Source organism: Macaca thibetana, chromosome 3 (genome assembly GCF_024542745.1).
Source record: "Macaca thibetana thibetana isolate TM-01 chromosome 3, ASM2454274v1, whole genome shotgun sequence".
Classification (NCBI taxonomy): Eukaryota; Metazoa; Chordata; class Mammalia; order Primates; family Cercopithecidae; genus Macaca; species Macaca thibetana.
In genome coordinates, this window is record NC_065580.1 from 53,592,855 (window position 1) to 53,620,764 (window position 27,910).

General features: G+C 43.7%; 1 protein-coding gene across 1 annotated transcript in view; it reads right to left on the reverse strand.

Moving 5' to 3' along the window:
• RINT1 (RAD50 interactor 1) overlaps nt 1-27,910 on the reverse strand; it is a 40,045-nt gene that overhangs the window by 8,967 nt on the left and 3,168 nt on the right. Inside the window, 9 exon segments of the mRNA XM_050782686.1 lie at nt 4,462-4,661; nt 8,143-8,280; nt 10,049-10,274; nt 10,366-10,476; nt 11,839-11,995; nt 13,482-13,631; nt 13,732-13,905; nt 19,094-19,335; nt 26,127-26,311. Coding sequence (XP_050638643.1) covers nt 4,462-4,661; nt 8,143-8,280; nt 10,049-10,274; nt 10,366-10,476; nt 11,839-11,995; nt 13,482-13,631; nt 13,732-13,905; nt 19,094-19,335; nt 26,127-26,311 — 1,583 coding nt within the window.

Sequence of the window (27,910 nt, forward strand, 5' to 3'; positions counted from 1 at the left end):
TGCTTAGCAGAAAATGGAGCTGTGGGGGTGCTGAGAGAATACTTACTTAAATTAGAAACACAACACATAAAAATACAAAATGAATGCATGTATGCTGATTAGCTGACTTTATTTTTTTTTTGAGATGGAGTTTCGCTCTTGTTGCCTAGGCTGGAGTGCAATGGCGTATTCTCAGCTCACTGCAACCTCTGCCTCACGGGTTCAAGTGGTTCTCCTGGCCGGGCGCGGTGGCTCAAGCCTGTAATCCCAGCACTTTGGGAGGCCGAGACGGGCGGATCACGAGGTCAGGAGATCGAGACCATCCTGGCTAACACAGTGAAACCCCGTCTCTACTAAAAAAATACAAAAAACTAGCCGGGCGAGGTGGCGGGCGCCTGTAGTCCCAGCTACTCGGGAGGCTGAGGCAGGAGAATGGCGTGAACCCGGGAGACGGAGCTTGCAGTGAGCCGAGATCCGGCCACTGCACTCCAGCCTGGGCGACAGAGCGAGACTCCGTCTCCAGAAAAAAAAAAAAAAAAAAAAAAAAAAAAAAAAGTGGTTCTCCTGCCTCAGCGTTCTGAGTAGCTGGGACTACAGGCATGTGCCACCACGCCCGGCTAATTTTTGTATTTTTAGTAGAGACAGGGTTTCACTATGTTGGCCAGGCTGGTCTCGAACTCCTGACCTCAGGTGATCCACACGCTTGGCCTCCCAAAGGGCTGGGATTACAGGCGTGAGCCACCACTCCCAGCCTGATTAGCTGACTTTATAAACAAATTGATCATTACCCTCTATCTTATAATCATACTATGAAATAATTGTTTTATTTTCCTTGCTCAGCAGAATGATATTGTGCACATGGATTTCAGTTAACATCTTTATAGGAAAAAAGCTTTAACTAATTACTAAGTCCCAGACAGAGTACAGATAAGCATAAACTATGATTGTATTTATCAGGTTTTTATCTTGTTTATATCTATGATTAGTATATTTATTGTATTTATTTTTGCCCCCTATTTATTTGGCTTATTACCCTGGATTTAAAACAAAAACGGTTTTGTTTGGCTTTTTCTTTCACATTAAAATAGGTATTATGAGGAATACATTTTCTTCTATACAATGCTTTAGAAGTAACCATACATTTTTGTTCTACATATAACAAAATGTACTATATAGTGCGTTAATTGGCATACTACAATTTTTTTTCCCAAATTCATAATTTAAAATGTCATGTTTTCAAGACTTCCTTCCTAATCCAGGCATTTAATGTTTTCACATGTCCATGTTTGAATATATTTCATTTCTGCTTTTATTTCTTGTTTTATTGCATTAAGATTTGATAACGTACAGAAATTTTAAATTAATTTACCTTGTCCATCTTTGTGACTCATCTGGACACACTTGAAAATTGTGTTTTTCCCTTTTTTTTTTTTTTTTTTTTTTTTTTTGAGACGGAGTCTCGCTCTGCCGCCCAGGCTGGAGTGCAGTGGCCGGATCTCAGCTCACTGCAAGCTCCGCCTCCCGGGTTCACGCCATTCTCCTGCCTCAGCCTCCCGAGTAGTTGGGACTACAGGCGCCCGCCACTGCGCCCAGCTAGTTTTTTGTATTTTGTAGTAGAGACGGGGTTTCACCGTGTTAGCCAGGATGGTCTCGATCTCCTGACCTCGTGATCCGCCCGTCTCGGCCTCCCAAAGTGCTGGGATTACAGGCTTGAGCCACCGCGCCCGGCCTGTTTTTCCCTTTTTTTTTTTTTTTTTTTTTTTTTTTGAGACAGAGTCTCGCTCTGTCGCCCAGGCTGGAGTGCAGTGGCCGGATCTCAGCTCACTGCAAGCTCCGCCTCCCGGGTTTACGCCATTCTCCTGCCTCAGCCTCCCGAGTAGCTGGGACTACAGGCGCCCGCCACCTCACCTGGCTAGTTTTTTGTATTTTTTAGTAGAGACGGGGTTTCACCGGATTAGCCAGGATGGTCTCGATCTCCTGACCTTGTGATCCACCCGTCTCGGCCTCCCAAAGTGCTGGGATTACAGGCTTGAGCCACCGCGCCCGGCCGTTTTTCCCTATTATACTGTGGAATTTATCACCAACCTTCAGTTAATCAATCTAATTATTTAACTTTACAATTTTTTAATTCTCACTTTACCTATCACATTCTAATAGTATATTTTTGTCTTTAGTGAAAATTGCATTTGTCTTGTTTACCTTCCTGTGTTCATTTTATGACACAATTTTGTACATTTTTAATATTTCATATTAAAATTTTCATAGTCATCAGATTTATTCAGTACAGTTAGTTTCTTTAGTATTTAATGTCTATTCTACTTTAAGGTTTCATGGTCATCCTAGTTCTCTGTTTATGCGTTCTGTCACGAAATTTACTTTATGGGACACCTAAATTGGTATAAACCTAAGTTGATTTTGAACAATGATCCTTTTTTTTTTTTTTTGAGACGGAGTCTCGCTCTGCCGCCCAGGCTGGAGTGCGGTGGCCACATCTCAGCTCACTGCAAGCTCCGCCTCCCGGGTTCACGCCATTCTCCTGCCTCAGCCTCCCGAGCAGCTGGAACTACAGGTGCCCGCCACCTCGCCCGGCTAGTTTTTTTTTTTTTTTGTATTTTTAGTAGAGACGGGGTTTCGCCATGTTAGCCAGGATGATCTCGATCTCCTGACCTAGTGATCCGCCCGTCTTGGCCTCCCAAAGTGCTGGGATTACAGGCTTGAGCCACCGCGCCCGGCCGAACAATGATTCTTAACCTAAGGGTACCCTGTTCAAGAAGGGAGTTCTGAAGGTCCTCTGAGATGATGTTAATATCTAAAACATCTAAAAGAATTCATCTGTCTGTGGCGAGGTTATAAAGGCTAATTAGACTTTTGTTTGGAAGCATCTATTGGAAAATCTGGTTACCAAAAGTCCTGACAGCCAGGATATTCCTTGAATTAATAAAAAGAGTAAAAATAAATTACTACTTAATAATTATAGTAAGGCAGATCAAATGTGTCAGTAGGTTTGCTTAATAATAATTAGGCAGACCAAATCATGTCAGAATCTGCATGGAGAAGGGAAGGGTTGGTAGAATCTGGAAGGAAAAGGTCTTATGGTATTTGTTAACTGGACCCAAGGTTTTTATTTATGGATTTATTTAAAATATACCCTCCAATAAATCAGTTGATTTTTTCAGATACAATCATAGTGTTTTTTTTTTTTAAAGAGTTCTTACCTTTTAGAGATACATACTAATATATATCTCTATATAAAAATATTACCATGAAATATGATATCTGAGATCTGCTTCAAAATAATTAGGTATGGGGTGGCAGAAGAGAGGTTTAAATAAAACAAAATTGGTGTAAGAAGTTGAGTGAGCCGGACATGGTGGCTCATGCCTGTAATCCCAACACTTTGGGAGGCCGAGGCGGGTGGATCACCTGAGGTCAGGAGTTCAAGACCAGCCTGGCCAACATGGTGAAACCTCGTCTCTACTAAAAAAAAAAAAAAATTAGCCCGGCGTGGTGGCGAGCACTTGTTATCCCAGCTACTCAGGAGGCTGAGGCAGGTTAATCCCTTGAACCCAGGAGACAGAGGTTGCAGTGAGCTGAGATTGCACCACTGCACTCCAGCCTGGGCAACAAGAGCAAAACTCTGTCTCAAAAAAAAAGCTGAGTGGTCGCCACACTGAAGTTCATTTTCCTGTTCTATTTACTCATGCATATATTTGAAAATATGATACACAAAATGTTTCTTATTTTTATATTTTCATGTTTTCTAGAGATAGTGTCTCACTATGTTGCACAGGCTGGTCAAGAATTCCTGGGTTCAAGTGATCGTCCCACCTCAGTCCCAAGTAGCTTGGACTACAGGTATACGTCACCACACCTGGCTAATTTTAAATTATTTTTTATTTTTTGGAGAAATGAGGTCTCCCTATGTTGCCCAGGTTGGTCTCCAACTTCTGGAGTCAAGTATTCTCCCATTTCACCCTCCTAAAGTGCTGGGATTAAGAGCTTGAGCCACTGCACCCAGCCAAATAGATTTTTAATGTATGAAACAATTAAAACTTTAAATGTTTCTTCCTATTTTCATGACTCTTTATAATTTGTCATGTTTTCAAGACATTCAAGAGGTACTAAACGTTATTCTTTTATTTTCCTTAAAGTCCTGGATTGCTTTTGACATCATTATTTAATCTTAGCTTTTCCTGTGACTGCAATTACCACACATGAATATTTCCAAGTATGGTTCACTCTATAAATAATTATTTCATGAAAGGCTTGCTTATCCAATGATTAAAAACATTAAAATATCAGGATTATTTCAGTACTTGAGATTTGATTGAGAAAAATGTGTATTTTAATTGTACCTTCTAATTATGGCACTATGGTTCTGTCTAGCATGTTTATTTTGCTTGCAATAGATTCAACATTTCGAAAAGTATTAATAGTTTGAGCTAGTAATATATTACTTAATATAAAAGCATATTAACTCACAACATTGTCAGCCCAATCTGCTAGTACTGTTGAGATGTAGTTCACAGCATTAAGAATTGCACAGTATCGAAAGCCAAGGGAAGCTCTAGTCTCTTCTTTCATCACCTGTGTTAATCGTATCCTAAAATCATCTACTAAGTCCTTCTGTAACTCCAGGAACTGTAGCTTTCGGGAAGCTGTGGGAAGATTTTTATACCTGTCTGTGGAAAAAGTTATTAAGACATATGAAGGTTTTGGTACCATCTATGATATACTTACAAGTTTTCCCTACTGTCTTGCTTCAGTGCTTTTGTCAAAAATCAATTAACCAGTCAAGTGCGGATTTACTTCTGAGCTCTCTTAAGGATATGAGTTTCAAAAGTATATGTTTGCCAAAACTCATTCAACAGTACACATAAGATCTGCATATTACAGATCTGTATGTAAAGTATGCCTCAAGTTTTTTTAAAAGGCAAATGAGAAAATTATATATAAAAATGACAGTTTTGGCCAGGTGCGGTGGCTCACACCTGTAATCCCAGCACTTTGGGAGGCCAAGGCAGGTGGATCACCTGAGGTCAGGAGTTCAAGACTAGCCTGGCCAACATGGCGAAACTCCATCTCTACTAAAACTAAAAAAATTAGCCGGGCGGTAGTGGCATGTGCTTGTAATCCCAGCTACTCAGACTCTGAGGCAGGAGAATTGCTTGAACTTGGGAGGTGGAGGTTGCAGTGAGCCAAGATGGCACTACTGCATTCCAGCCTGGGAAACAGAGCGAGACTCTGTCTCAGAAAAAAAAAAAAAAAAAAAAAAGTTTGTTCAACAAATAAACAGCTTTTTTTTTTTTTTTTTTTTAAAAAAGAAAGAACTTGGATAAATTAAAAGATACACATTTAAGAATTTACGGCCGGGCGCGGTGGCTCAAGCCTGTAATCCCAGCACTTTGGGAGGCGAAGACAGGCGGATCACGAGGTCAGGAGATCGAGACCATCCTGGCTAACACGGTGAAACCCCGTCTCTACTAAAAAATACAAAAAAAAAAAAAAAAAAAAACTAGCCGGGCGAGGTGGCGGGCGCCTGTAGTCCCAGCTACTCGGGAGGCTGAGGCAGGAGAATGGTCTAAACCCGGGAGGCGAAGCTTGCAGTGAGCTGAGATCCGGCCACTGCACCCCAGCCTGGGCGACAGAGCAAGACTCTGTCTCAAAAAAAAAAAAAAAGAATTTACAGGCAGTTGGCCAGGCGCAGTGGCTCACACCTATAATCCCAGCACTTTGGGAGGCCGAGGTGGGCGGATCACGAGGTCAGGAGATCAAGACCATCTTGGCTTGAGACCATCTTGGCTAACACGGTGAAACCCCATCTCTACCAAAAATACAAAAAAATTAACCGGGCGTGGTGGTGGGTGCCTGTAGTCCCAGCTACTTAGGAGGCTGAGGCAGGAGAATGGTGTGAATCTGGGAGGCAGAGATTGCAGTGAGCTGGGATCGCGCCACTGCACTCCAGCCTGGGTGACAAGAGTGAAATTCCGTCTTAAAAAAATAAATAAATAAATAAAATAAATTTACAATTGACATGATGAGAGGTCTGAAATTTTCTTTAAAATACTCCAGAAAAAAAAAAAATTGAGGAGTAAAATATAACAGAAAAGTGATAATTGCTTTAAACTTTGGTAATGGGTACCTGAGAGTTCATCATATTATCCTACTTTTTTTTTTTTTTTTTTTTTTTTTTGAGACGGAGTCTCGCTCTGTCGCCCAGGCTGGAGTGCAGTGGCCGCATCTCAGCTCACTGCAAGCTCCGCCTCCCGGGTCTACGCCATTCTCCTGCCTCAGCCTCCCGAGTAGCCGGGACTACAGGCGCCCGCCACCTCACCCGGCTAGTTTTTTGTATTTTTTAGTAGAGACGGGGTTTCACCGTATTAGCCAGGCTGGTCTCGATCTCCTGACCTTGTGATCCGCCCGTCTCGGCCTCCCAAAGTGCTGGGATTACAGGCTTGAGCCACCGCGCCCGGCCTCATATTATCCTACTTTTGGGTAAGTTTGAAAATTTTCTGAATAAAAAGTTTTTAAGAGACACATGAATTTTCCTTAATTTTTTTGTCTTAGTGTTTTTCATATTTTTCTTATAGTTAAAAATACGGAATTATGGCTGGGCACGGTGGCTCATGCCTGTAATCCCAGCACTTTGGGAGGCCAAGGCAGGTGGATCACAAGGTCAGGAGTTCAAGACCAGCCTGGCTAAGATGGTGAAACCCTGTCTCTACTAAAAATACAAAAATTAGTTGGGCGTGGCTGCAGGCACCTATAATCCCAGCTACTCGGGAGGCAGAGACAGGAGAATTGATTGAATCCAGGCAGCAGAGGTTGCAGTGAGCCGAGATCACACCACTGCACTCCAGCCTGGTGACAGAGTGAGACTCCGTTTCAAAAAAAAAAACAAAACTAATTACTGACTGGGCTGGAATGATACTTCTTCAGGTTATCAGACAAGCCTAAGAAATGGACAGGCTGGTGGTCTATGAAGGTGAAGAGGGCCAATGAGGGTCCAGTGGCACCTGGACAACAAGCAGGCCCACAAGGGGGCAGCGTGATTGGCTAAAGACCAGTGAGGGCTTGGCCGGGCGCGGTGGCTCAAGCCTGTAATCCCAGCACTTTGGGAGGCCGAGACCGGCGGATCACGAGGTCAGGAGATCGAGACCATCCTGGCTAACACGGTGAAACCCCGTCTCTACTAAAAAAAGTACAAAAAACTAGCCGGGCGAGGTGGCGAGCGCCTGTAGTCCCAGCTACTCGGGAGGCTGAGCCAGGAGAATGGCGTAAACCCGGGAGGCGGAGCTTGCAGTGAGCAGAGATCCGGCCACCACACTCCAGCCTGGGTGACAGAGCGAGACTCCGTCTCAAAAAAAAAAAAAAAAAGACCAGTGAGGGCCAGAGGATGCTAGGCTACCCTCCAGCCAGAGAATCCCTGCACTATAACAAAAGTTCCTATTACTACTCCAATCCTTAAAATTACTTCATTATTTTACTCTCTTCTGCAATCTTTGATAAATCAAGATCAAGAAAATATTAAAAATACAGGCCAATCACCATTTACTGAAGACACCTAAAAAGCCCAACAGCAAGACAGTTTGGATAATAAAATTAAATTCTTATTTAATTGTTTTTGTATAATTATTCAGGAAGTTTTCCTTCATGTACACCAATGTTTAAATCCTTAAATTAATAAAAACCCCAAAGTTAGAATATTGTGTTAGCTTTCTACCAATATAGAAACTGAATTTGAAGATAACAACCATCATATAATATTAATTTGCTGAGCCGCTTATTTATTGATTACTTTATTGACGGAGTCTCACTCTGTCACCAAGGCTGGACTGCAGTGACGCGATCGTGGCTCACTGCAACCTCTACCTGCCATGCTCAAACAATCTTCCCACCTCAGCCTACCAAGTAGCTGGGACTACAGGCATGCATCACCACACCTGACTAATTTCTGTACTTTTTGGAAGAGAGCAGGTTTCACCATGTACCCCAGGCTGTTCTCGAACTCCTGGGCTCAAGCAATCTGCCTGCGTCAGCCTCTCAAAGTGCTGGGATTACAGGCATGAGCCACTGCACCCAGTCTACTGAGCTATTTTAAAAAGTACCATGTGAAAACAGTACTTTTAAAACAAAGTCATATCTTAAAAGACTTATACTTACCAGTTATAACCAAGAGTAGAGTCATAAAAGTTTCTGCACAATCTGGAACTTTCATTTCATCCACATCAGTGATATCCTTATATTGCGATACCCAGGCAGCTTCTGATGAAAGCATTGAGTCCATTTTTTGAAGAGCAACTGATAAGCAGACAAAACGATTATGTTGATTAAGTAGTTACAGTCATTCCTAATTATTCAACTTGTAATTTTTTAGGAATGATGGCTTTTCTATAAAAAATAAAGAAACCTATAATCTCCCATTAGTTGTACTAAATTTAACTTAGTTAATGCTTTAAACAGGATACTTTACTCCCACCCCCAAATTTTGAAAATAGTTATGTTGACTAGATAAGCTACAGTCAGAAAGATTCTATTGGCCAGGCACAGTGGCTCACACCAGTAATCCCAGCACTCTGGGAGGCCAAGGTGGGAGGATTGCTTAAGTCTAGGAGTTCACAACCAGCCTGGGCAACATAGCGAAACCCCATCTCTACAAAAAATACAAAAAGTAGCCAGGCACGGTTTGCATACACCTATAGTCCCAGCTACTGGGGTGGCTGAGGCAGGAGGATCACCTGAGCCCCGGAGGTCGAGGCTGCAGTAAGCCATGATCAGCCCACTCCACTCTAGCCTGGGTGACAAAGTAAGACCCTATCTCAAAAATAAAAAAATAAAAAAACAAAATACTCTGATACTTTGGGAGGCCAAGGCAGGCGGAATACTTGAAGTCAGGAGTTCCATACCAGCCTGGCCAACATGTTGCAACCCTGTCACTCCTTAAAAATAGAAAAATTAGCCAGGCATGGTAGTGCATGCCTGTAATCCCAACTACTCAGGAGGCTGAGACAGAAGAATCGCTTGAACCCAGGGGGTGGAGATTGCAATGAGCTGAGCTCGAACTACTGCACTTTTATCCTGGGCCACAGAGCAAGAGTCTGTCCCTAAATAAATAAATAAAAACAAAATAAATAAAATGAAAAATTCTATGATAAAATCTATAAAACAATTAAACACCCCACTGGCTTGACTATTCCACTCTAGAAACATGTAGAGTGCAATTCCAGGAAAAATGGAAGTTTCATGTGAAGTAAAGAAAATATTATCGGCCGGGCGCGGTGGCTCAAGCCTGTAATCCCAGCACTTTGGGAGGCCGAGACGGGCGGATCACGAGGTCAGGAGTTCGAGACCATCCTGGCTAACACGGTGAAACCCCGTCTCTACTAAAAAATACAAAAAACTAGCCGGGCGAGGTGGCGGGCGCCTGTAGTCCCGGCTACTCGGGAGGCTGAGGCAGGAGAATGGCGTAAAAACCCAGGAGGCAGAGCTTGCAGTGAGCTGAGATCCGGCCACTGCACTCCAGCCTGGGCGACAGAGCGAGACTCCGTCTCAAAAAACAAAAAAAAAAAAAAAAAAAAAAAAAAAAAAAAAAAAAGAAAATATTATCGGCCGGGCGCGGTGGCTCAAGCCTATAATCCCAGCACTTTGGGAGGCCGAGACGGGTGGATCACGAGGTCAGGAGATCGAGACCATCCTGGCTAACATGGCGAAACCCCGTCTCTACTAAAAAAAAAAATACAAAAAAACTAGCCGGGCGTGATGGCGGGCGCCTGTAGTCCCAGCTACTCGGGAGGCTGAGGCAGGAGAATGGCCTAAACCCGAGAGGCAGAGCTTGCAGTGAGCTGAGATCCGGCCACTGCACTCCAGCCTGGGCAAGAGAGCCAGACTCCGTCTCAAAAAAAAAAAAAAAAAAAAAAAATATTATCTCTGAAGGAAACTCTGAAAACCCTGACAAAGAAAATTTCAGATAGCTCTAGTCCTACTCAGAACTGGAGAAGAAAAGTATTCAAAAATGTATATCCACAGAAACAGACATATCTCCCCACCCTCTGGCCACATCAGCACTTACATTTTCTCTCCACTGTCAACCATCTCTGAAAACAGGTTTCCTCTGACAGAATATGCATACAACTAGCAAAAGCGCCAGGATAGCCATGAACACTGTGTAGCTCCCTCTCAAACAACAGTACTTCATCCACCAAATGACAGAAGAGATTGTCATCATACAGCAGACAAGGAATATCCGTGGCTAACTTCTCAAGAACCAGCATCATAAGGCCCCGAGAAAATTCAAGCTAAAAAAATACACAAACATGAGGTATGTAAATAAAAAGTTATCCATGCACACATACAGTTCTAAAACAGAAACACGACTGAGTCTCTTACCCTTGCATTTACCAAAGAGCCTACTTTGTCTAATATTGGCTGAATCTTTTCATCCAAAAATTGAGTATGGTTTCCAATCCACATAAGTACTTGAGCCAAGTACCATTCTGGCTAAGGAAGGAGGAAAATAGTTTGAATTCGTAAGTCATTCCAATTAGAAAGTTACAATTACATGAGTCTATTTAATTGTATATGCACAACACTTACAAAATTAGTTGAAAATTCCTGTATGTAAGAGCACAATTTCTACTCTGAATTTTAAACTACTGAAAGGCTTAATAATCAAATGTTTGCCAATGTACTCCCAACAAATTTCAATAATGTGACTTAAGTCAATAAACTCATAAATTTACAACGCCATATATATTTAAAACCTAACACTTCGGCCGGGCGCGGTGGCTCAAGCCTGTAATCCCAGCACTTTGGGAGGCCAAGACGGGCGGATCACGAGGTCAGGAGATCGAGACCATCCTGGCTAACACAGTGAAACCCCGTCTCTACTAAAAATACAAAAAACTAGCCGGGCGAGGTGGCGGGCGCCTGTAGTCCCAGCTACTCAGGAGGCTGAGGCAGGAGAATGGCATAAACCCAGGAGGCGGTGCTTGCAGTGAGCTGAGATCCAGCCACTGCGCTCCAGCCTGGGCGACAGAGCAAGACTCCGTCTCAAAAAAAAAAAAAAAAACAAAACCTAACACTTCAATAATATGTAAAATCATGAGTATTACAAAGAACTAATGGCCTATAAATTATTTTTTGAAATAGCATTTGAAAATAATTTCAATATTATTTTCTTATGGTTTTTATTTTCAAAAAGTAAATTAAGAAAAAATCTGCTAGTCTGCATTACAAAAACTACATGTTTTATACAGGTTTAAGGGCAGAAATACCAAGTGCATGCCAGGCGCGGTGGCTCACGCCTGTAATTCCAGCACTTTGGGAGGCTGAGGTAGGTGGATCACCTAAGGTCAGAAGTTCCAGACCAGCCTGACAAATATGGTGAAACACATCTCTACTAAAATTACAAAAATTAGCCCAGCATGGTGGCATGTGCCTGTAGTCCCAGCTACTTGGGAGGCTGAGGCAGGAGAATTGCTTGAACCTGGGAGGTGGAGACTGCAGTGAGCTGAGATCACGCCACTGCACTCCAGCCTGGGCGACAGAGACTCCGACTCAAAAAAAAAAAAAAAGAAAAGAAATACCAAGTGCTTAATATTTGCTTTGCTTTTTTATTTGTTTTGCAATGATAATTCAGCAACATCTGATGCCCAAGAGCAGAAATACCATATTTTCCTACAGTATATGAACACAACTCCTCAATTGTATGTATGAAGAGCAGTGACAAAACAGGAATTTAGCCCTTTAGAAAAAAAACAGAAATGTGAAGAGTCAGATTTTAACTTAAACCAGCAAAAGTATAGAAACTCTAACATTTGTTACTAATAAAAACCAAGGACAAGAGCTGGCAAAACACACCTTGCTTAACACATTAGTCTGCCGGTTCCCTCTGAAGTGATACCTGAACCTCTTCTGAAGAGGAGTCAGCATAATCTGGATGGGCAGGATGACAGAAGGGGAGGCAGGAAGAGAGTATTTTTCTGGAAGTTGCTTTGGCTCAGTAAGTAATGCATCTCTGACATAATCAAGTCAAGGAAAAAGAATCAAAAGCATACCTAATATCCACACACACATATGTATGTATACATACACAATAAATTTTTTCAACAAATGTATCAGATACTCAGTAGAGTTAATTATGATGCAAATAATATGTAATATAACTTTATATTGAATTTACATTCAGTTAAAATGCACAAAAAGCCAGGCATGATGATAGTGACTCATGCCTGTAATACCAGCACTTTGGGAGGCTGAAGTAGGCGAATCACTTGGGCCCCTTCACAGGAATCTGAGACGTGCCTGGGCAATAGGCAAAACCCTGTCTCTACAAAAATTAGCTGGGCATGGTGGCACTTGCCTGTAGTCCCAGTTACTCAGGAAGAAGAGGTGGGAGAATCAATTGAGCCTGGGTGGTCAAGGCTGCAGTGAGCCGTGACTGCACCACTGCACTTCAGCCTGGGTGACAAAGTGAGACCATGTCTTTAAAAAAAGCACACAAATGGGCCAGGTACGGCCAGGCGCAGTGGCTCACGCCTATAATCCCAGCACTTTGGGAGGCTGAGGCGGGCGGATCACAAGGTCAGGAGATCGAGACCATCCTGGCTAACACAGTGAAACCCTGATTCTACTAAAAATAAAAAAAATTAGCCAGGCATTGTGGCGGGTGCCTGTAGTTCCAGCCACTCGGGAGGCTGAGGCAGGAGAATAGCGTGAACCCAGAAAGCAGAGCTTGCAGTAAGCTGAGATCGCACCACTGCACTCCAGCCTGGGCGACAGAGCAAGACTCTGTATCCAAAAAAAAAAAAAGGGCCAGGTGCAGTGGTTCTCACCTGTAATCCCAGCACTTTGGGAGGGTGAGGCGGGTGGATCACCTGAGGTCAGGAGTTCGAGGCCAGCCTGACCAACATGGAAAAACCCTGTCTCTACTAAAAATACAAAATTAGCCAGGCATGGTGGGACAAGCCTGTAATCCCAGCTACTCGGGAGGCTGAGGCAGAAGAATCACTTGAACCTGGGAGGTGGAGGTTGCAGTGAGCCAAGATCACACCACTTCATTCCAGCCTGGGCAACAAGAGCGAAACTCCATCTCCAAAAAAAAAAAAAAAAAAAAAAAAGCACAAAAATGGTATCAGAATTAATCTATAAATCTTTCCTAAAATAGTAACAAAAAAAATTCAAGTATCATTTGATTAAATTCACGCTATGTTACTAAGGTTTCCTCCCAATTGCCCATTTGTTCTATTGCCCCAAGAGACCTTTTTGTGCTATGAACTAGGATCAGTCATGTATCTCGGAACTCTTCCTTACAGCCCTCACACCCACACGCAATTCACTTTGCAAGAGTATAGTCCACCACTCAGTGGACACTTACAGACCAAGTCCAAACACAGGATTCTTATTTGGCTTTCTTGGCCACTTTGAAAAAGTTTTACTCTCCAGCCACAAACCCATTCTAGAAAAAAGAAATTTTAGTAAGTTTTCAACTGCAACAAAGATACGAGGTTTGTAGTTTCAAAAGCTGACAAAACAGTGTCTCCAGGTAACTGTACATCTCCGAGGCACTGGCAGGTCGACTTAAGCCAACAGTTTGTGATTGAGGGGGTGCAATGAATGGCCAATGAAGCTGTGCTAAAATTTCCTCAAAATCACTGCAATAGAAAAGCAACACATACATTTCAGTACATCACCAAACGATCACCAAATACCCATCGGAAAGCAATTACCACAAAATATGGGTAAATTCCCTACCTTGTAAGCTTGTCCTTGAGAATTTTATGCCAGAATTTAACTGTGGCTCTCATGAAACCAAGAAGATGAGTACAGGATGATTCCTGAAGCTTGATGTCAAGTTCTGCCATAGACACTAGAGTGGAGGCTGCCTCCGGTACATTATTGGTCATCAGATATTGCTGAATGTTGTCACTGTAAACAAAGTAAAGCAATTTTTTTTTCTTTTGAGACAAAGAGTCTCACTCTGTTGCCCAGGCTGGAGTGCAGTGGGAAGATCTTGGCTCAATGCAACTTCTGTCTCCTGGGTTCAAACAAGCCTCAGCCTCCACAGTAGCTAGGATTACAGGTATGCACCCCCACGCCTGGCTAACATTTTTGTATTTTTAGTAGAGACAGGGTTTCACTGTGTTGGCCAAGCTGGTCTTGAACTCCTGACCTCAAATGATCCACCTGCCTCGGCCTCCCAAAGTGCTGAGATTACAGACGTGAGTTACCGTGCCCAGCCTAAAGCAAATTTAAAGAACAGATTGCTCAGAATAATTTTAAATTTGGAAAAAGTGCTTTTTCTTCATGTTTTATATAAAGTTACATCCAAGGGAGAATGAAGTACCACCCTGAGGTAGCCTTTGTTTTTTAACAAAGCACCACCCTGAGGCCTTTTACCAAGGCCTCCCCAGGAGCCTATAGTCCTCTACTACTTCTGCATTCTTCTATGAGCAGCAGCCTCAGCCTATGTTCAGGACACCTCCCGGGACCTTTCCCTTCCTACTCCTCCTGAAAGGCCTGTTTTGTGTCATCTTCCTTTGGGCACCCCTCATTTCTGACAAATATGCCTTTTACAGAAGTCTTTAGTATCTTAATCCAAGGGAATAATGTGGTAGCATCTGGTAAGGTCAAGTATGATGGTCTTCAATTGTTACCGACTTTGCCCAGCTGAACTTGATTTCCCACTTCAAAGAAATATAATTCCAGGTAGGGCATGGTGGCTCACCCCTGTAATCCCAGCACTTCGGGAGGCTGAGGCAGGCGGATCATGAGGTCAAGAGATCGAGACCATCCTGGCCAACATGGTAAAACCCCATCTCTACTAAAAATACAAAAATTAGCTGGGCATGGTGGCACATGCCTGTAATCCTAGCTACTCGGGAGGCTGAGGCAGGAGAATTGCTTGAACCCGGGAGGCGGAGGTTGCAGTGAACCAAGATGGCGCCACTGCACTCCAGCCTGGCAACAGAGTGATACTCTGTCTCAAAAAAAAAAAAAAAAAAAAAAAAAAGAAAGAAAAAGAGGCCGGGGGCAATGGCGCATGCCTGTAATCCCAGCACTTTGGGAGGCCAAGATGAGTGGATCACCTGAGGTCAGGAGTTTGAGACCAGCCTGGCCAACTTGGTGAACCCCCACCCCCATCTCTACTAAAAATATAAAAACTAGCCGGGCGTGGTGGTGGGCATCTGTAATCCCAGCTACTCGGGAGGCTGAGGCAGGAGAATTGCTTGAATCCAGAAGACAGAGGTTGCAGTGAGCTGACACGGTGCCACTGCACTCCAGCCTCAGCGACAGAGTGAGACTCTATCTCAAAAAAAAAAAAAAAAAAAGAAATACACAAATATTACAGAAGAATTTCAAATGTACAAACACAGAATATAAGAGTACTGCTTTTTTTTTTTTTTTTTTTTTGAGACAGTCTCACTCTGTCACCTAGGCTGCAGTGCAGTGGTACAATCACGGAGTATGGGTCCTCACCACCAAGCCTGGCTAATTTTTTTTTTCTTTTTTGAGATGGAGTCTCGCTCTGTCGCCCAGGCTGGAGTGCAGTGGCCGGATCTCAGCTCACTGCAAGCTCCGCCTCCCAGGTTCACGCCCTTCTCCTGCCTCAGCCTCCCGAGTAGCTGGGACTACAGGCGCCCGCCACCACACCCGGCTAATTTGTTTTTTGTATTTTTAGTAGAGATGGGGTTTCACCGTGTTAGCCAGAATGGTCTCCATCTCCTGACCTTGTGATCCACCCACCTTCGCCTCCCAAAGTGCTAGGATTACAGGCGTGAGCTACCACGCCCGGCCTTTTTTTTTTTTTTTTTTTTTAACAGAGATGGGGTTTTGCCATGTTGCCCACACTGGTCATGAAATTCAGAGCTCAAGCGATCTGCCCACCTCAGCCTCTCAAAGTACTAGGACTATAGGCATGAGCCACCACGCCTGGCAGGAGTACCGCTTTCAAGGAAGGAATGAAATAGATTTCCTCACAACACTAAAGCATGAATGACATTTACAGCATAGGAAAAGCTAGAGAAACAAGGTTCACTCAGAGTGATAGTGCTATGCTATAGTATCCAAAAAACAGCTAATATAAGGATGCTAATTCTAGCAAGAAGGAACTACTTTAAAAAAAGGACGATGTACATCAGAATAAAAACAGGCCATTATAAAGAAATTTAGAGATGAGAAAAATCCCCGAAGCTCTAAAGGAAAGCTAGAAATGAAGATATCATCATAAAAGACCTCAGGGAAATAGCACAGTATTAAAGAGAGAAAAATAACTGTGCTCTACCTGCTTATGAATTTGATCCCTATTTCTAATACAAATCCCTCGGCATATCTCCCTTATAAACAATTCAGATACCTGAAAAGTTTATCAAGGCCAGGTGCAGTGGCTCACGCCTGTAATCCCAGCACTTTTGGAGGCCAAGGCAAGCATATCACTTGAGGTCAGGAGTTCGAGACTAGCCTAGCCAACATGGTGAAACCCTATCTCTACTAAAAATACAAAAATTAGCCAGGCGTGATGGCATATGCCTGTAGTCCCACCTACTCGGGAGGCCGAGGCAGGAGAGTCGCTTGAACCCGGGAGGCAGAGGTTGCAATAAGCTGAGATTGTGCCACTGCACTCCAGCCTGTGCGACAGAGGAAGATTACGTCTCAGAAAAAAAATAATAATAAGATAAATAAAATAATTTTTTAAAACAGAAGAAAAAAGAAAAGGTTATCAATAACCATACCCCTATTTTAGTTAATCTATTACTCTGGCTACTACAAGAATGAGGATTTCGGCCGGGCGCGGTGGCTCACGCCTGTAATCCCAGCACTTTGGGAGGCCGAGGCGGGCGGATCACAAGGTCAGCAGATCGAGACCACGGTGAAACCCCGTCTCTACTAAAAATACAAAAAATTAGCCGGGCGCAGTTGTGGGCGCCTGTAGTCCCAGCTACTTGGGAGGCTGAGGCAGGAGAATGGCGTGAACCCGGGAGGCGGAGCTTGCAGTGGGCCGAGATCGCGCCACTGCACTCCAGCCTGGGCGACAGAGCGAGACTCCGTCTCAAAAAAAAAAAAAAAAAAAAAAAAAAAAAAAAAAAAAAAAAGAATGAGGATTTCAAATAACGTATTTTACTTAATAAAGTTATTAACATTGCCCCTTGCTGGTATTTCCTTTCTGAGGGACAAGGAGAAATGCAGTAAAATAAAGCAAGGTTTAAAATTCCTTCACTGCAAATAATTTACCTAAACAAGAATGAGATGCTCTAAAAAGTAAGCTTTTTAATCAATTTCTGGAATCAATACTACAATCTTAGGCATATCACTTTATATGTAACACCTCTCCTATATGCAAAACAAAGTGGTTTTTTTTTTTTTGAGACGGAGTTTCACTCTTGCTGCCCAGGCTGGAGTGCAATGGTGCAATCTCAGCTCTCTGCAACCTCTGCCTCCCGAGTTCAAGCAATTCCCCTGCCTCAGCCTCCTGAGTAGCTGGGATTACAGGCGTGCGCCACCATGCCTGGCTAATTTTTTTTTTTTAATTTTTAGTAGAGGCAAGGTTTCACCATGTTGGTCAGGCTGGTCTCCAACTCCTGACCTCATGATCTGCCCACCTCGGCCTCCCAAAGTGCTGGGATTACAGGTGTGAGCCACCCAACCCGGCCTAAAAACAAAGATTTCTATATTACACTGATGGGTAAATTTTTTTTAATTTTGGGAAATATATGCAAGAAAAAGAAATACATAACATATCCATAACAAAATAATATTAGGTTTATTAACTATGATACATTTGAAACAGGACATTAAGACTCTTGGATGACTTTTCTCCCTTAGGTTTTCCAGGGAACATTAATGGTTGCTGACAGCTGCGCAGCAAGTACTAGTTAAAACAACACAAGGATGGGGGGACCTTATCATCTACTAATCTAGGTGGAAATGCTACTTCAGGTTGTTTGAAAGGCAAAACTAGATACAGCTAACCACCAGTGATAGGTGCTCAACTCAACAAGAACTAAGGTCAAGCCTTACTTCCTTTTTTGTTTTTCCCACCCAGAGGTAGCAGAACTCTTTTTTTTTTTTTTTTTTGAGACGGAGTCTCGCTTTGTCGCCCAGGCTGGAGTGCAGTGGCCGGATCTCAGCTCACTGCAAGCTCCGCCTCCCGGGTTTACGCCATTCTCCTGCCTCAGCCTCCCGAGTAGCTGGGACTACAGGCGCCCACCACCTCGCCCGGCTAGTTTTTTGTATTTTTAGTAGAGACGGGGTTTCACCATATTAGCCAGGATGGTCTCGATCTCCTGACCTCGTGATCCGCCCGTCTCGGCCTCCCAAAGTGCTGGGATTACAGGCTTGAGCCACCGCGCCCGGCCTAGCAGAACTCTTATTCATCCAAGAATACTGTGTAGCTCTTATGATTCCCACTGAAAAAATTCAAATTATAAAGAAAGCAATTCATTTCATTAACTGACCAGTTCTAAAAATTAAATAGGAATACCTATTACCAAACTGTGTGTTTTATTAATTCGGCATTACAAAGAATAGTTTTTATCATGTATTCATAATCCAACTGTAAGACTTAAAAGTTTGGTTGGGCACGGTAGCTCACGCCTGTAATCCCAGCACTTTGGGAGGCTGAGGCTGGCAGATTGCGAGGTCAGGAGATCGAGATCATCCTGGTTAACACGATGAAACCCCGTCTCTACTAAAAATGCAAAAAAAAAAAAAATTAGCCAGGCATGGTGGCGGGCGCCTGCAGTCCCAGCTACTCAGGAGGCTGAGGCAGGAGAATGGCGTGAATCCAGGAGGTGAAGTTTGCAGTGAGCCAAGATGGCACCACTGCACTCCAGCCTGGGTGACAGAGCGAGACTCCATTTCAAAAAAAAAAAAAAAAGACTTAAAAGTGTAACGTACTTACATTACCTTCTTTCAAATGCTAATTAAACTCCCTGAAAAGTTTATGTTCACTCACAATAAAGGAAAAGAATCATTATCATAACGCTATTTTCATAACAACTGGTAAAATTATATTATTATAATCTTTAACTCAATTATTTAATGGCACACGTGTACTCTCTAAGACAGAAGCCTCAAAGGAAAATAGTAATTACGAGAACAAAGAGGCCCATTTTACCTTAGTTCTTCAATCTGTGAAATCCATTTAAGGTAAGCAAGATGACGTTCGATCTCTTCAATTTGGCTAATCATGGCTCCAAGATCGTCCATCCAGGGTTGTGCAGTCAGCAAATGACTGTTAATGGCGCTGAAGAGATGAGTTTCCTGCTCCAGAAACTGATTAAGAAATCGCTTTGATTCTTCTGCATTTTTTAAGGCACTTTGAATTCTTTTAGGAATTTCTGATGAAATTGTAAGTACCTGACCACAATTTTTAAAAAGAAAGAAAGAATAGCAGCAATCAGATAAAATTTTCATAATTTTTTTTTTTTGAGAGGGGATCTCACTCTGTTGCCCAGGCTGGAGTGCAGTGGTGCCATCATAGCTCACTGCAGCCTTGATTGCCTGGGCTCAAACAATCCTCCCACCTCAACCTCCCCAGTAGATGGGACTACATGTATACACCACTACACCTGGCTTTTCTTTTTTTTTTTTCTTTAAATAGAAACAAAGTCTCACTATGTTGCCCAGTCTGTATGTAACCTTTTTTATTAGTTCATTCCCTTCAAAATACACATTTGTTGTAACAGAACTGAAAATCATCCATCAACACCTTCAAAAAAAAAGTTTGATTTCTTCATCCTGTACCAACCAAACCCAAATATAAAATGCTGTTTTATACACATATAAATATCAGGAAGAAGTATGCCTTTGTGTTGAAAACAATAAGTGAAGCAAAAAAATAAAAATAAAATTAAAAATATATGCATACATACATGTATAGGAAGGGACCTAATACACTGGCCTCCAGTAAGCATCTAGAGGTCTGCCTCCATAGGCTCAGCAGAGGATCCAGCTAGAGAAAACTTACTTTATTTTATTTTTTGAGACAGAGTCTCGCTCTGTCGCCCAGGCTGGAGTTCAGTGGCATGATCTCAGTTCACTGCAACCTCCGCCTCCCGGGTTCAAGTGATTCTCCTGCCTCAGCCTCCTAAGTAGCAGGAATTATAGGCGTGTGCCATCACGCTCGGCTAATTTTTGTATTTTTAGCAGAGACAGGGTTTCACCATGTTGGTCAGGCTGGTCTCAAACTCCTGACCTCGTGATCTGCCCACCCCAGCCTCCCAAAGTGCTGAGATTACAGGCGTGAGCCACCGTGCCCACCTGAGAAAATTTATTAATACATGCTCTACCTACTAAATATTTTCCTTCAAAGCAAACCAAGGGCTGGGCATGGTGGCTCACGCCTGTAATCCCAGCACTTTGGGAGGCCGAGAAGGGCGGATCATTTGAGGTCAGGAGTTTGAGACCAGCCTGGCCAAGATGGTGAAACCCCATCTCTACTAAAAATACAAAAACTAGCCAGGCGTGGTGACACACACCTGTAACCTCAGCTACTAGAGAGGCTAAGGCAGGAGAATCACTTGAACCGGGAGGAGGTGGTTGCAGTGAGCCAAGACTGCACCACCACACTCCATCCAGCCTGGGTGTCTGTCACTCTGAGCGAGACTCCTCAAAGAAAAAACAAAAACAAAAACACTGCAGACCAGGCACGGAGGCTTATGCCTGTAATCCCAGCACTTTGGGAGGCCAAGGTGGGTGGATCACAAGGTCAGGATTTGAAGACCAGCCTGGCCAAGATGGGGAAATCTTGTCTCTACTAAAAAATAAAAAAGGCCGGGCGCGGTGGCTCAAGCCTGTAATCCCAGCACTTTGGGAGGCCGAGGCGGGCAGATCACAAGGTCAGGAGATCGAGACCACAGTGAAACCCCGTCTCTACTAAAAATACAAAAAATTAGCCGGGCGCGGTGGCGGGCACCTGTAGTCCTAGCTACTCAGGAGGCTGAGGCAGGAGAATGGCGTGAACCCAGGAGGCGGAGCTTGCAGTGAGCCGAGATCGCGCCACTGCACTCCAGCCTGGGCAACAGCGTGAGACTCCGTCTCAAAAAAAAATAAAGAATAAAAAATTAGCTGAGCATGGTGGCACACGACTGTAATCCCAGCTATTTGGGAGGCTGAGGCAGAGAATTTCTTAAACCCAGGAGGCAGAGGTTGCAGTGGGCTGAGATTGCATCACTGCCCTCCAGCCTGAGTGACAGAGCGAGACTCCATCTCAAAAAAAAATGGAAACAAAGATCTCATTCTAACAGGCTGGGCATCTATATTTTGCCAACACCCCCAGGTGATTCTGAATTAAGGCCAGGCTAAGAACCACTGACTTGATGAGACGATATCCAGGCAATGCCTTTAGAAATGGCATTTACTGGCCAGGTGCGGTGGCTCACGCCTGTAATCCCAGTACTTTGGGAGGCCGAGGCGGGCAAGTCACTGGAGGTCAGAAGTTCGAGACCAGCCGGGCCAACATGGTGAAACCCTGTCTCTACTGAAAATACAAAAATTCGGCCAGGCACAGTGTTTCATGCCTGTAATCCTAGCACTTTGGGAAGCAAAAGCTGGTGGATTACTTGAGGTAAGTAGTTTGAGACCAGCCTTGCCAAAATGGTGAAACCCTGTCTCTACTAAAAATAAAAAAACTAGCCGGGTGTGGTGGCACACGCCTGTAATCCCAGCTACTCAGGAGGCTAAGGCAGGAGAATTGGTAAACCCAGGAGGCGGAGGTTGGTGAGCTGAGATCCCGCCACTGCACTCCAGCCTGGGTGACACAGTGAGACTCTGTCTCAAAAAATAAAATAAAGTAAAATAAATACAAATACAAAAATGAGCTGAGTATGGTTGCGCATGCCTGTCATCCCAGCTATTTGGGAGGCTGAGGCAGAAGAATCACTTGAACCCAGAAGGCGGAGGTTGCAGTGAGCTGAGATCACACCACCACACTCCAGCCTGGGCAACAGAGCAAGACTCCATCTCAAAAAAAAAAAAAGAAGACAGAAAATGGCATTTACTAAATGAATTTTTCTTATAGTATATGGGAAAACATATACAAATACTAGTCATCAGCAAATACAAAGAACATCATAGAATAATTTCAATCAACAGTGATTAGATACTTATTCTGTACCAGGCACTGTGCTAGAAATATTCAGACAAACAAGACACAGCATCCGTCCTTAAGATCCCTTTGGTATACAAGAGAGTTGTAAGCAAGTAATTTCAACAGTGGGATTAATGCAATAAAATGGACAGGCTACATTTAATGAATGTGCACATTAATCACCTAGAGATCTTCTCATAATACAGATTCAGACACAGTAAGTCTGAAGTAAGACTGAGATTCTGCATTTCTACAAAGCTCCCAACCTGCCTAAACTAAGATGGTATCAGCAAGAGTGGGAAAGATGGGGTCGGGCGCAGTGGCTCACGCCTGTAATCCCAGCACTTTGGAAGGCCAAGATCCACTTTCGGGCGGATCACCTGAGGTTGGGAGTTCGAGACCAGCCTTCCCAACATAGAGAAACCCCACCTCTACTAAAAATACAAAATTAGCCAGGCGTGGTGGCACATGCCTATAATCCCAGTTACTTAGGAGCCTGAAGCAGGAGAATCGCTTGAACCCGGGAGGTGGAGGTTGCAGTGAGCCGAGATCGTGCCATTGCACTCCAGCCTGGGCAGCAGGAACTCCTACTCAAAAAAAAAAAAAAAAAAAAAAAAGAAGAGTGGGAAAGATGGGATGGACACCAGAGATGTTGAGGCAGAACTCAGATGACTTGGTGACAGAGATAGAGAATGATAAGAAGGAATCTAGGACTCCTAGGCTTCAGGTCTGGGTGACAGGCAGATAGTGTGCCATTATCTAACCAAGACAGACATGTCTCTAAAAAATGGATCAGTACAGTTTTGGACATGCTGAATTTAAGGTTCAATAAGGAACTTCAGTAAAAGTTTCTGTGGTCATTACGGAAACAAGCCTGACTACAGTGGGTCAAATATGAATGGCAAATTAAAAAGTAGACATAGATAACAAAGGTTACCTTCTGAAGCCTGACAATCAAAGGAAAGAACTAATACCTGCTAAAAGATCACAGGTTTTTTCGTTTGTTTGTTAAGGTTTTATAGAAAAGACCTGTCCATATGCACACGCTGAAGGGATAGGACTGGTTGATGAACACAGGGTAAAATTATAAGAGTGACACAAGTTCACTGAGGTGGCAGATAGAACCTGGGGTATAAGGTCTGCCTTAGAATGATCCTCTGCTGAATGAGGAGGTTAAAAATGACTACATATAAATTTGGGGATTGTGGGATAGACTATTCAACAGACTGAATTCAATGCCACTAAATTCATGCTAGGCCTCTATTTTTTTCTGCTTGGGAAAAGGAAAGGGCAAAATGGACAGGTTGAGTAGATGTCTCAAAGAGAATCTGAAAGAACAGCTGAGGGGAGTAGCAGAGGAGCTGACCTTCCCATGGAAGGATTGCTGGTGGGGCTGAATACTCAGCCAGGGTGGCAGACCACAGACATAGGTTGGCACCAACCTACTCGGTTGTATGACTTCCTCCAACTGGGTCCACACAACCTGCCTGCAGGAGTGAAAAGGCAGACAAAGCTAGGCTAAACTTGAAGACTAGCAGTAGTTGTGGTGGGAAGACAGGAAGCTGTGGAGGCCTAAGGTAATAGGGACGGGAGAACATAAGATGATCAAAAAGCTGGAAATAACCCACACAGAATTTTCTTAACCTAATTTAGTAGCTATATGATAAAAATTTTTTTTTTTTGAGACAGAGTCTCGCTCTGTCGCCCAGGCTGGAGTGCAGTGGCGCAATCTCAGCTCACTGCAACCTCCGCCTCCTGGGTTCACGCCATTCTCCTGCCTCAGCCTCCCATGTAGCTGGGACTACAGGGGCCCGCCACTGCACCCAGCTAATTTTTTGTGTTTTTAGTAGAGACGGGGTTTCACCGTGTTAGCCAGGATGGTCTCAATCTCGACCTCGTGATCCGTCCGTCTCGGCCTCCCAAAGTGTTGGGATTACAGGCGTGAGCCACTGCGTCCAGCCCAATAAAAATGTTTTATGTTGGCCGGGTTTTAAAAAATTATTTTAAGTGGTATGTTCATTGTAAAAGAAAAAAAACCTATACATACATAGAAATAAGGCCGGGCGCGGTGGCTCAAGCCTGTAATCCCAGCACTTTGGGAGGCCGAGACGGGCGGATCACGAGGTCAGGAGATCGAGACCATCCTGGCTAACACGGTGAAACCCCGTCTCTACTAAAAAATACAAAAAAAAACTAGCCGGGCGAGGTGGCGGGCGCCTGTAGTCCCGGCTACTCGGGAGGCTGAGGCAGGAGAATGGCGGGAACCCGGGAGGCGGAGCTTGCAGTGAGCTGAGATCCGGCCACAGCACTCCAGCCTGGGTGACAAAGCGAGACTCCGTCTCAAAAAAAAAAAAAAAAAAAAAAAGAAATATATATTTTTGAGACGGAGTGTCGCTTTTATTGCCTAGGCTGGAGTGAGATGGCGCGATCTCAGCTCACGGCAACCTCCGCCTCCTGGGTTCAAGCAATTCTCCTGCCTCAGCCTCCCGAGTAGCTGGGATTACAGGTGCCTGCCACCGCACCTGGCTAATTTTTTTTTGTTGTACTTTCAGCAGAGACGGGGTTTCACCATGTGGGTCGGGCTGGTCTCAAACTCCTGACCTCAGGTGATCCACCCGTCTCAGCCTCCCAAAGTGCTGGGATTACAGGTGTGAGCTACTGTGCCAGGCCTAGAAATATTTTTTAAATACACCACTTGTCAACCAACCACCCAGAAATAACCATTATGTTATACTTCTTTTCACTTTATACTTCTCCCTATGTGTGTATTTATTAAAATTTGAAATGTGGTCAGGTACAGTGGCTCACATTTGTAATCCCAGAACTAAGGGAGGCCAAGGCAGGTGGATCACCGGAGGTCAGGAGTTCAAGACCAGCCTTGCCAACATGTTGAAACCCCATCTCTACCTAAAATACAAAATTAGGCAGGCAGAGTGACACATGCCTGTAATCCCAGCCACATGGGAAGCTAAGGCAGGAGAACTGCTTGAACCCGGGAGGCGGAGGTTGCAGTGAGCCAAGATGGCACCATTGCACTCCAGCCTGGGCAACAAAACTCCATCTCAAAAAAAAAAAAATTGAGGCCGGGCGCGGTGGCTCAAGCCTGTAATCCCAGCACTTTGGGAGGCCGAGATGGGCGGATCACGAGGTCAGGAGATCGAGACCATCCTGGCTAACACGGTGAAACCCCGTCTCTACTAAGAAATACAAAAAATAGCCGGGCGAGGTGGCAGCGCCTGTAGTCCCAGCTACTCGGGAGGCTGAGGCCGGAGAATGGCGTGAACCCGGGAGGCGGAGCTTGCAGTGAGCTGAGATCCGGCCACTGCACTCCAGCCTGGGCTACAGAGCGAGACTCCGTCTCAAAAAAAAAAAAAAAAAAAAAATTGAAATGATGGTGTTTACACCATGGTATATATTTTTTTACATGCCATGAAATTATTTGCTTGTAAAAGCAATTTAAAAGTCACTGTATGAAGCTGGGTGCGGTGGCTCAAGCCTGTAATCCCGGCACTTTGGGAGGCCGAGACGGGCGGATCACGAGGTCAGGAGATCGAGACCATCCTGGCTAACATGGTGAAACCCCGTCTCTACTAAAAAATACAAAAAAACTAGCTGGGCGAGGTGGCGGGCGCCTGTGGTCCCAGCTACTCCAGAGGCTGAGGCAGGAGAATGGCGTAAACCCGGGAAGCGGAGCTTGCAGTGAGCTGAGATCCGGCCACTGCACTCCAGCCTGGGCGACAGAGCAAGACTCTGTCTCAAAAAAAAAAGTCACTGTATGTTCACTAGAAACAGAATGAAAGGGGAAAAAAAAAGTCACTCTGTGAAAATCTATATAAAATGTTAGGTCTCAATATGTTTTCAAGACAAACTATATCAGTAGGAACTTTGTCTTTTACCTAATTTGTAAAATAGGTAGTATATTGTAGGTTCTTAAGTCCTCTTAAACAGTTTACAATAGACTATTTATCACATTCTGTATCTTTAAAATTCTATATATAATAGACATTATATTGTAAAAAGTATACCATTGATAATTATGTCAGTGAGTTTCAATACTTACCTGTTCTTCTAACTGCATTTTACTTACTGTCCTCTGTTCTATGAGTTTATCAAGTTTCTTTAAAGATTTAAGGTCATTTCCAACTTCCTTTTCTATGAATGCAGACACATAAGAAGGGAGATCACCATTATCTGTACCTTCACTGACTTGTTTACTTCCAATAAGAACTGTAACATTTATGTCACCTAAAACAAAAGAATAACAATTACTCAACGCCACTATGTACTATGGAGTTAAAGAAAATGTAAAACATGTAAAAGCAGTGTATCTACCTTCAAAAGTTAATAATTTTGCCAGGCATGGTGGCTCACACCTGTGATCCCAGCACTTTGGGAGGCTGAGGCAGGTGCATCACCTAAGGCCAGGAGTTTGAGACTAGCCTGGCAAACGTGGCGAAACTCTGTCTCTACTAAAAATACAAAAATTAGCCAGGCATGGGGGCACAGGCCTGTAGTCCCAGCTATTCGGGAGGCTGAGGCACGAGAATCCCTTGAACCCAAGAGGCAGAGGTTGCAGTGAGCCAAGATCATGCCACTGCACTCCAGCCTGAGAGACAGAGACTCTGTATCAAAAAACAAAACCAAAACAAAACAAAGTTAATAATTTAAAGAACAACACACACATACAAATGCCCAGATGAATAGCTCTAAAGCACTCTATCAACCAACTACTGTAAAATGCTTAAGAGCTGAGGGAAGTATTAAAGGAAAAATTCCTAAAGTGCGACCCAGTAATCACAGATTTCAATAGACAAGGCGTAATACCTTTTTGAAATGTGTAAGGAACCAGTAGTATGGTCTAGAGCAACATCAAAAGGAAGACTCTTGTTTTAAAATGTTTTTTAAAAGGCCAGGCGCAGTGGCTCACACCTGTAATCCCAGCACTGTGGGAAGCCAAGGCAGGAGGATCACTTGAGCCCAGGAGTTCTAGACCAGCCTGGGCAACAAAGCAAGACTTTATCTAACAAAATTAGCCAGGCATGGTGGCACGCACCTGTAGTCTCAGGTGGGCTGAGGTGGGAGGATTGCTTGAGCAGCCAGGGAGATCGAGGCTGCAGTGAGCCATGATTGCACCACTACACTCCAGCCTGGACTGCAGAGTGAGACTTCATCTCTTTAAAAAAAAAAAAAAAAAGTAAAAAGGTTTTAGCTGGGCACGGTGGCTCATGCCTGTAATCCCAGCACTTTGGGAGGTTGAGGCAGGCAGATCACGAAGTCAGAAGTTCAAGACCAGCCTGGCCAATATGGTGAAAACCCATCTCTACTAAAAATACAAAAATTAGCTGGGCATGGTGGTGCACACCTGTAGTCCCAGCTACTCGGGAGGCTGGGGCAGAAGAATCGCTTGAACACGGGAGGCGGAGGTTGCAGTGAGCCGAGATCACGCCTGGGCGACAAAGTGAGGCTCTGCCTCAAAAAAAAAAAAAAAAAATTGTTTTTAAGCTTCAAAGGTCATTGTACGAAGATATCTTTGTCAGAAACAGAAAAAAGAAAATATGACAGAACAAATTACTAGGAAAAAATCAAAATGAATGACTAATGCAACCACTAAATAGTATGAAGTGAGATTCTTTCCATGGCAAATAAACTACCTGTTTTGTGACATTTAATAAGTCCAGTACATATTGGACTTACTAATATTAATATCTAAATAATGATATGCCTAAGTGCAAAATGTAAATGTAAGATATTGTTCAACTATTTATGTAAAGATTAACAGTATACTGTTTCACATGTCCATGTGAAGAGCCCACCAAACAGGCTTTGTGCGAGCACCATGGCTGT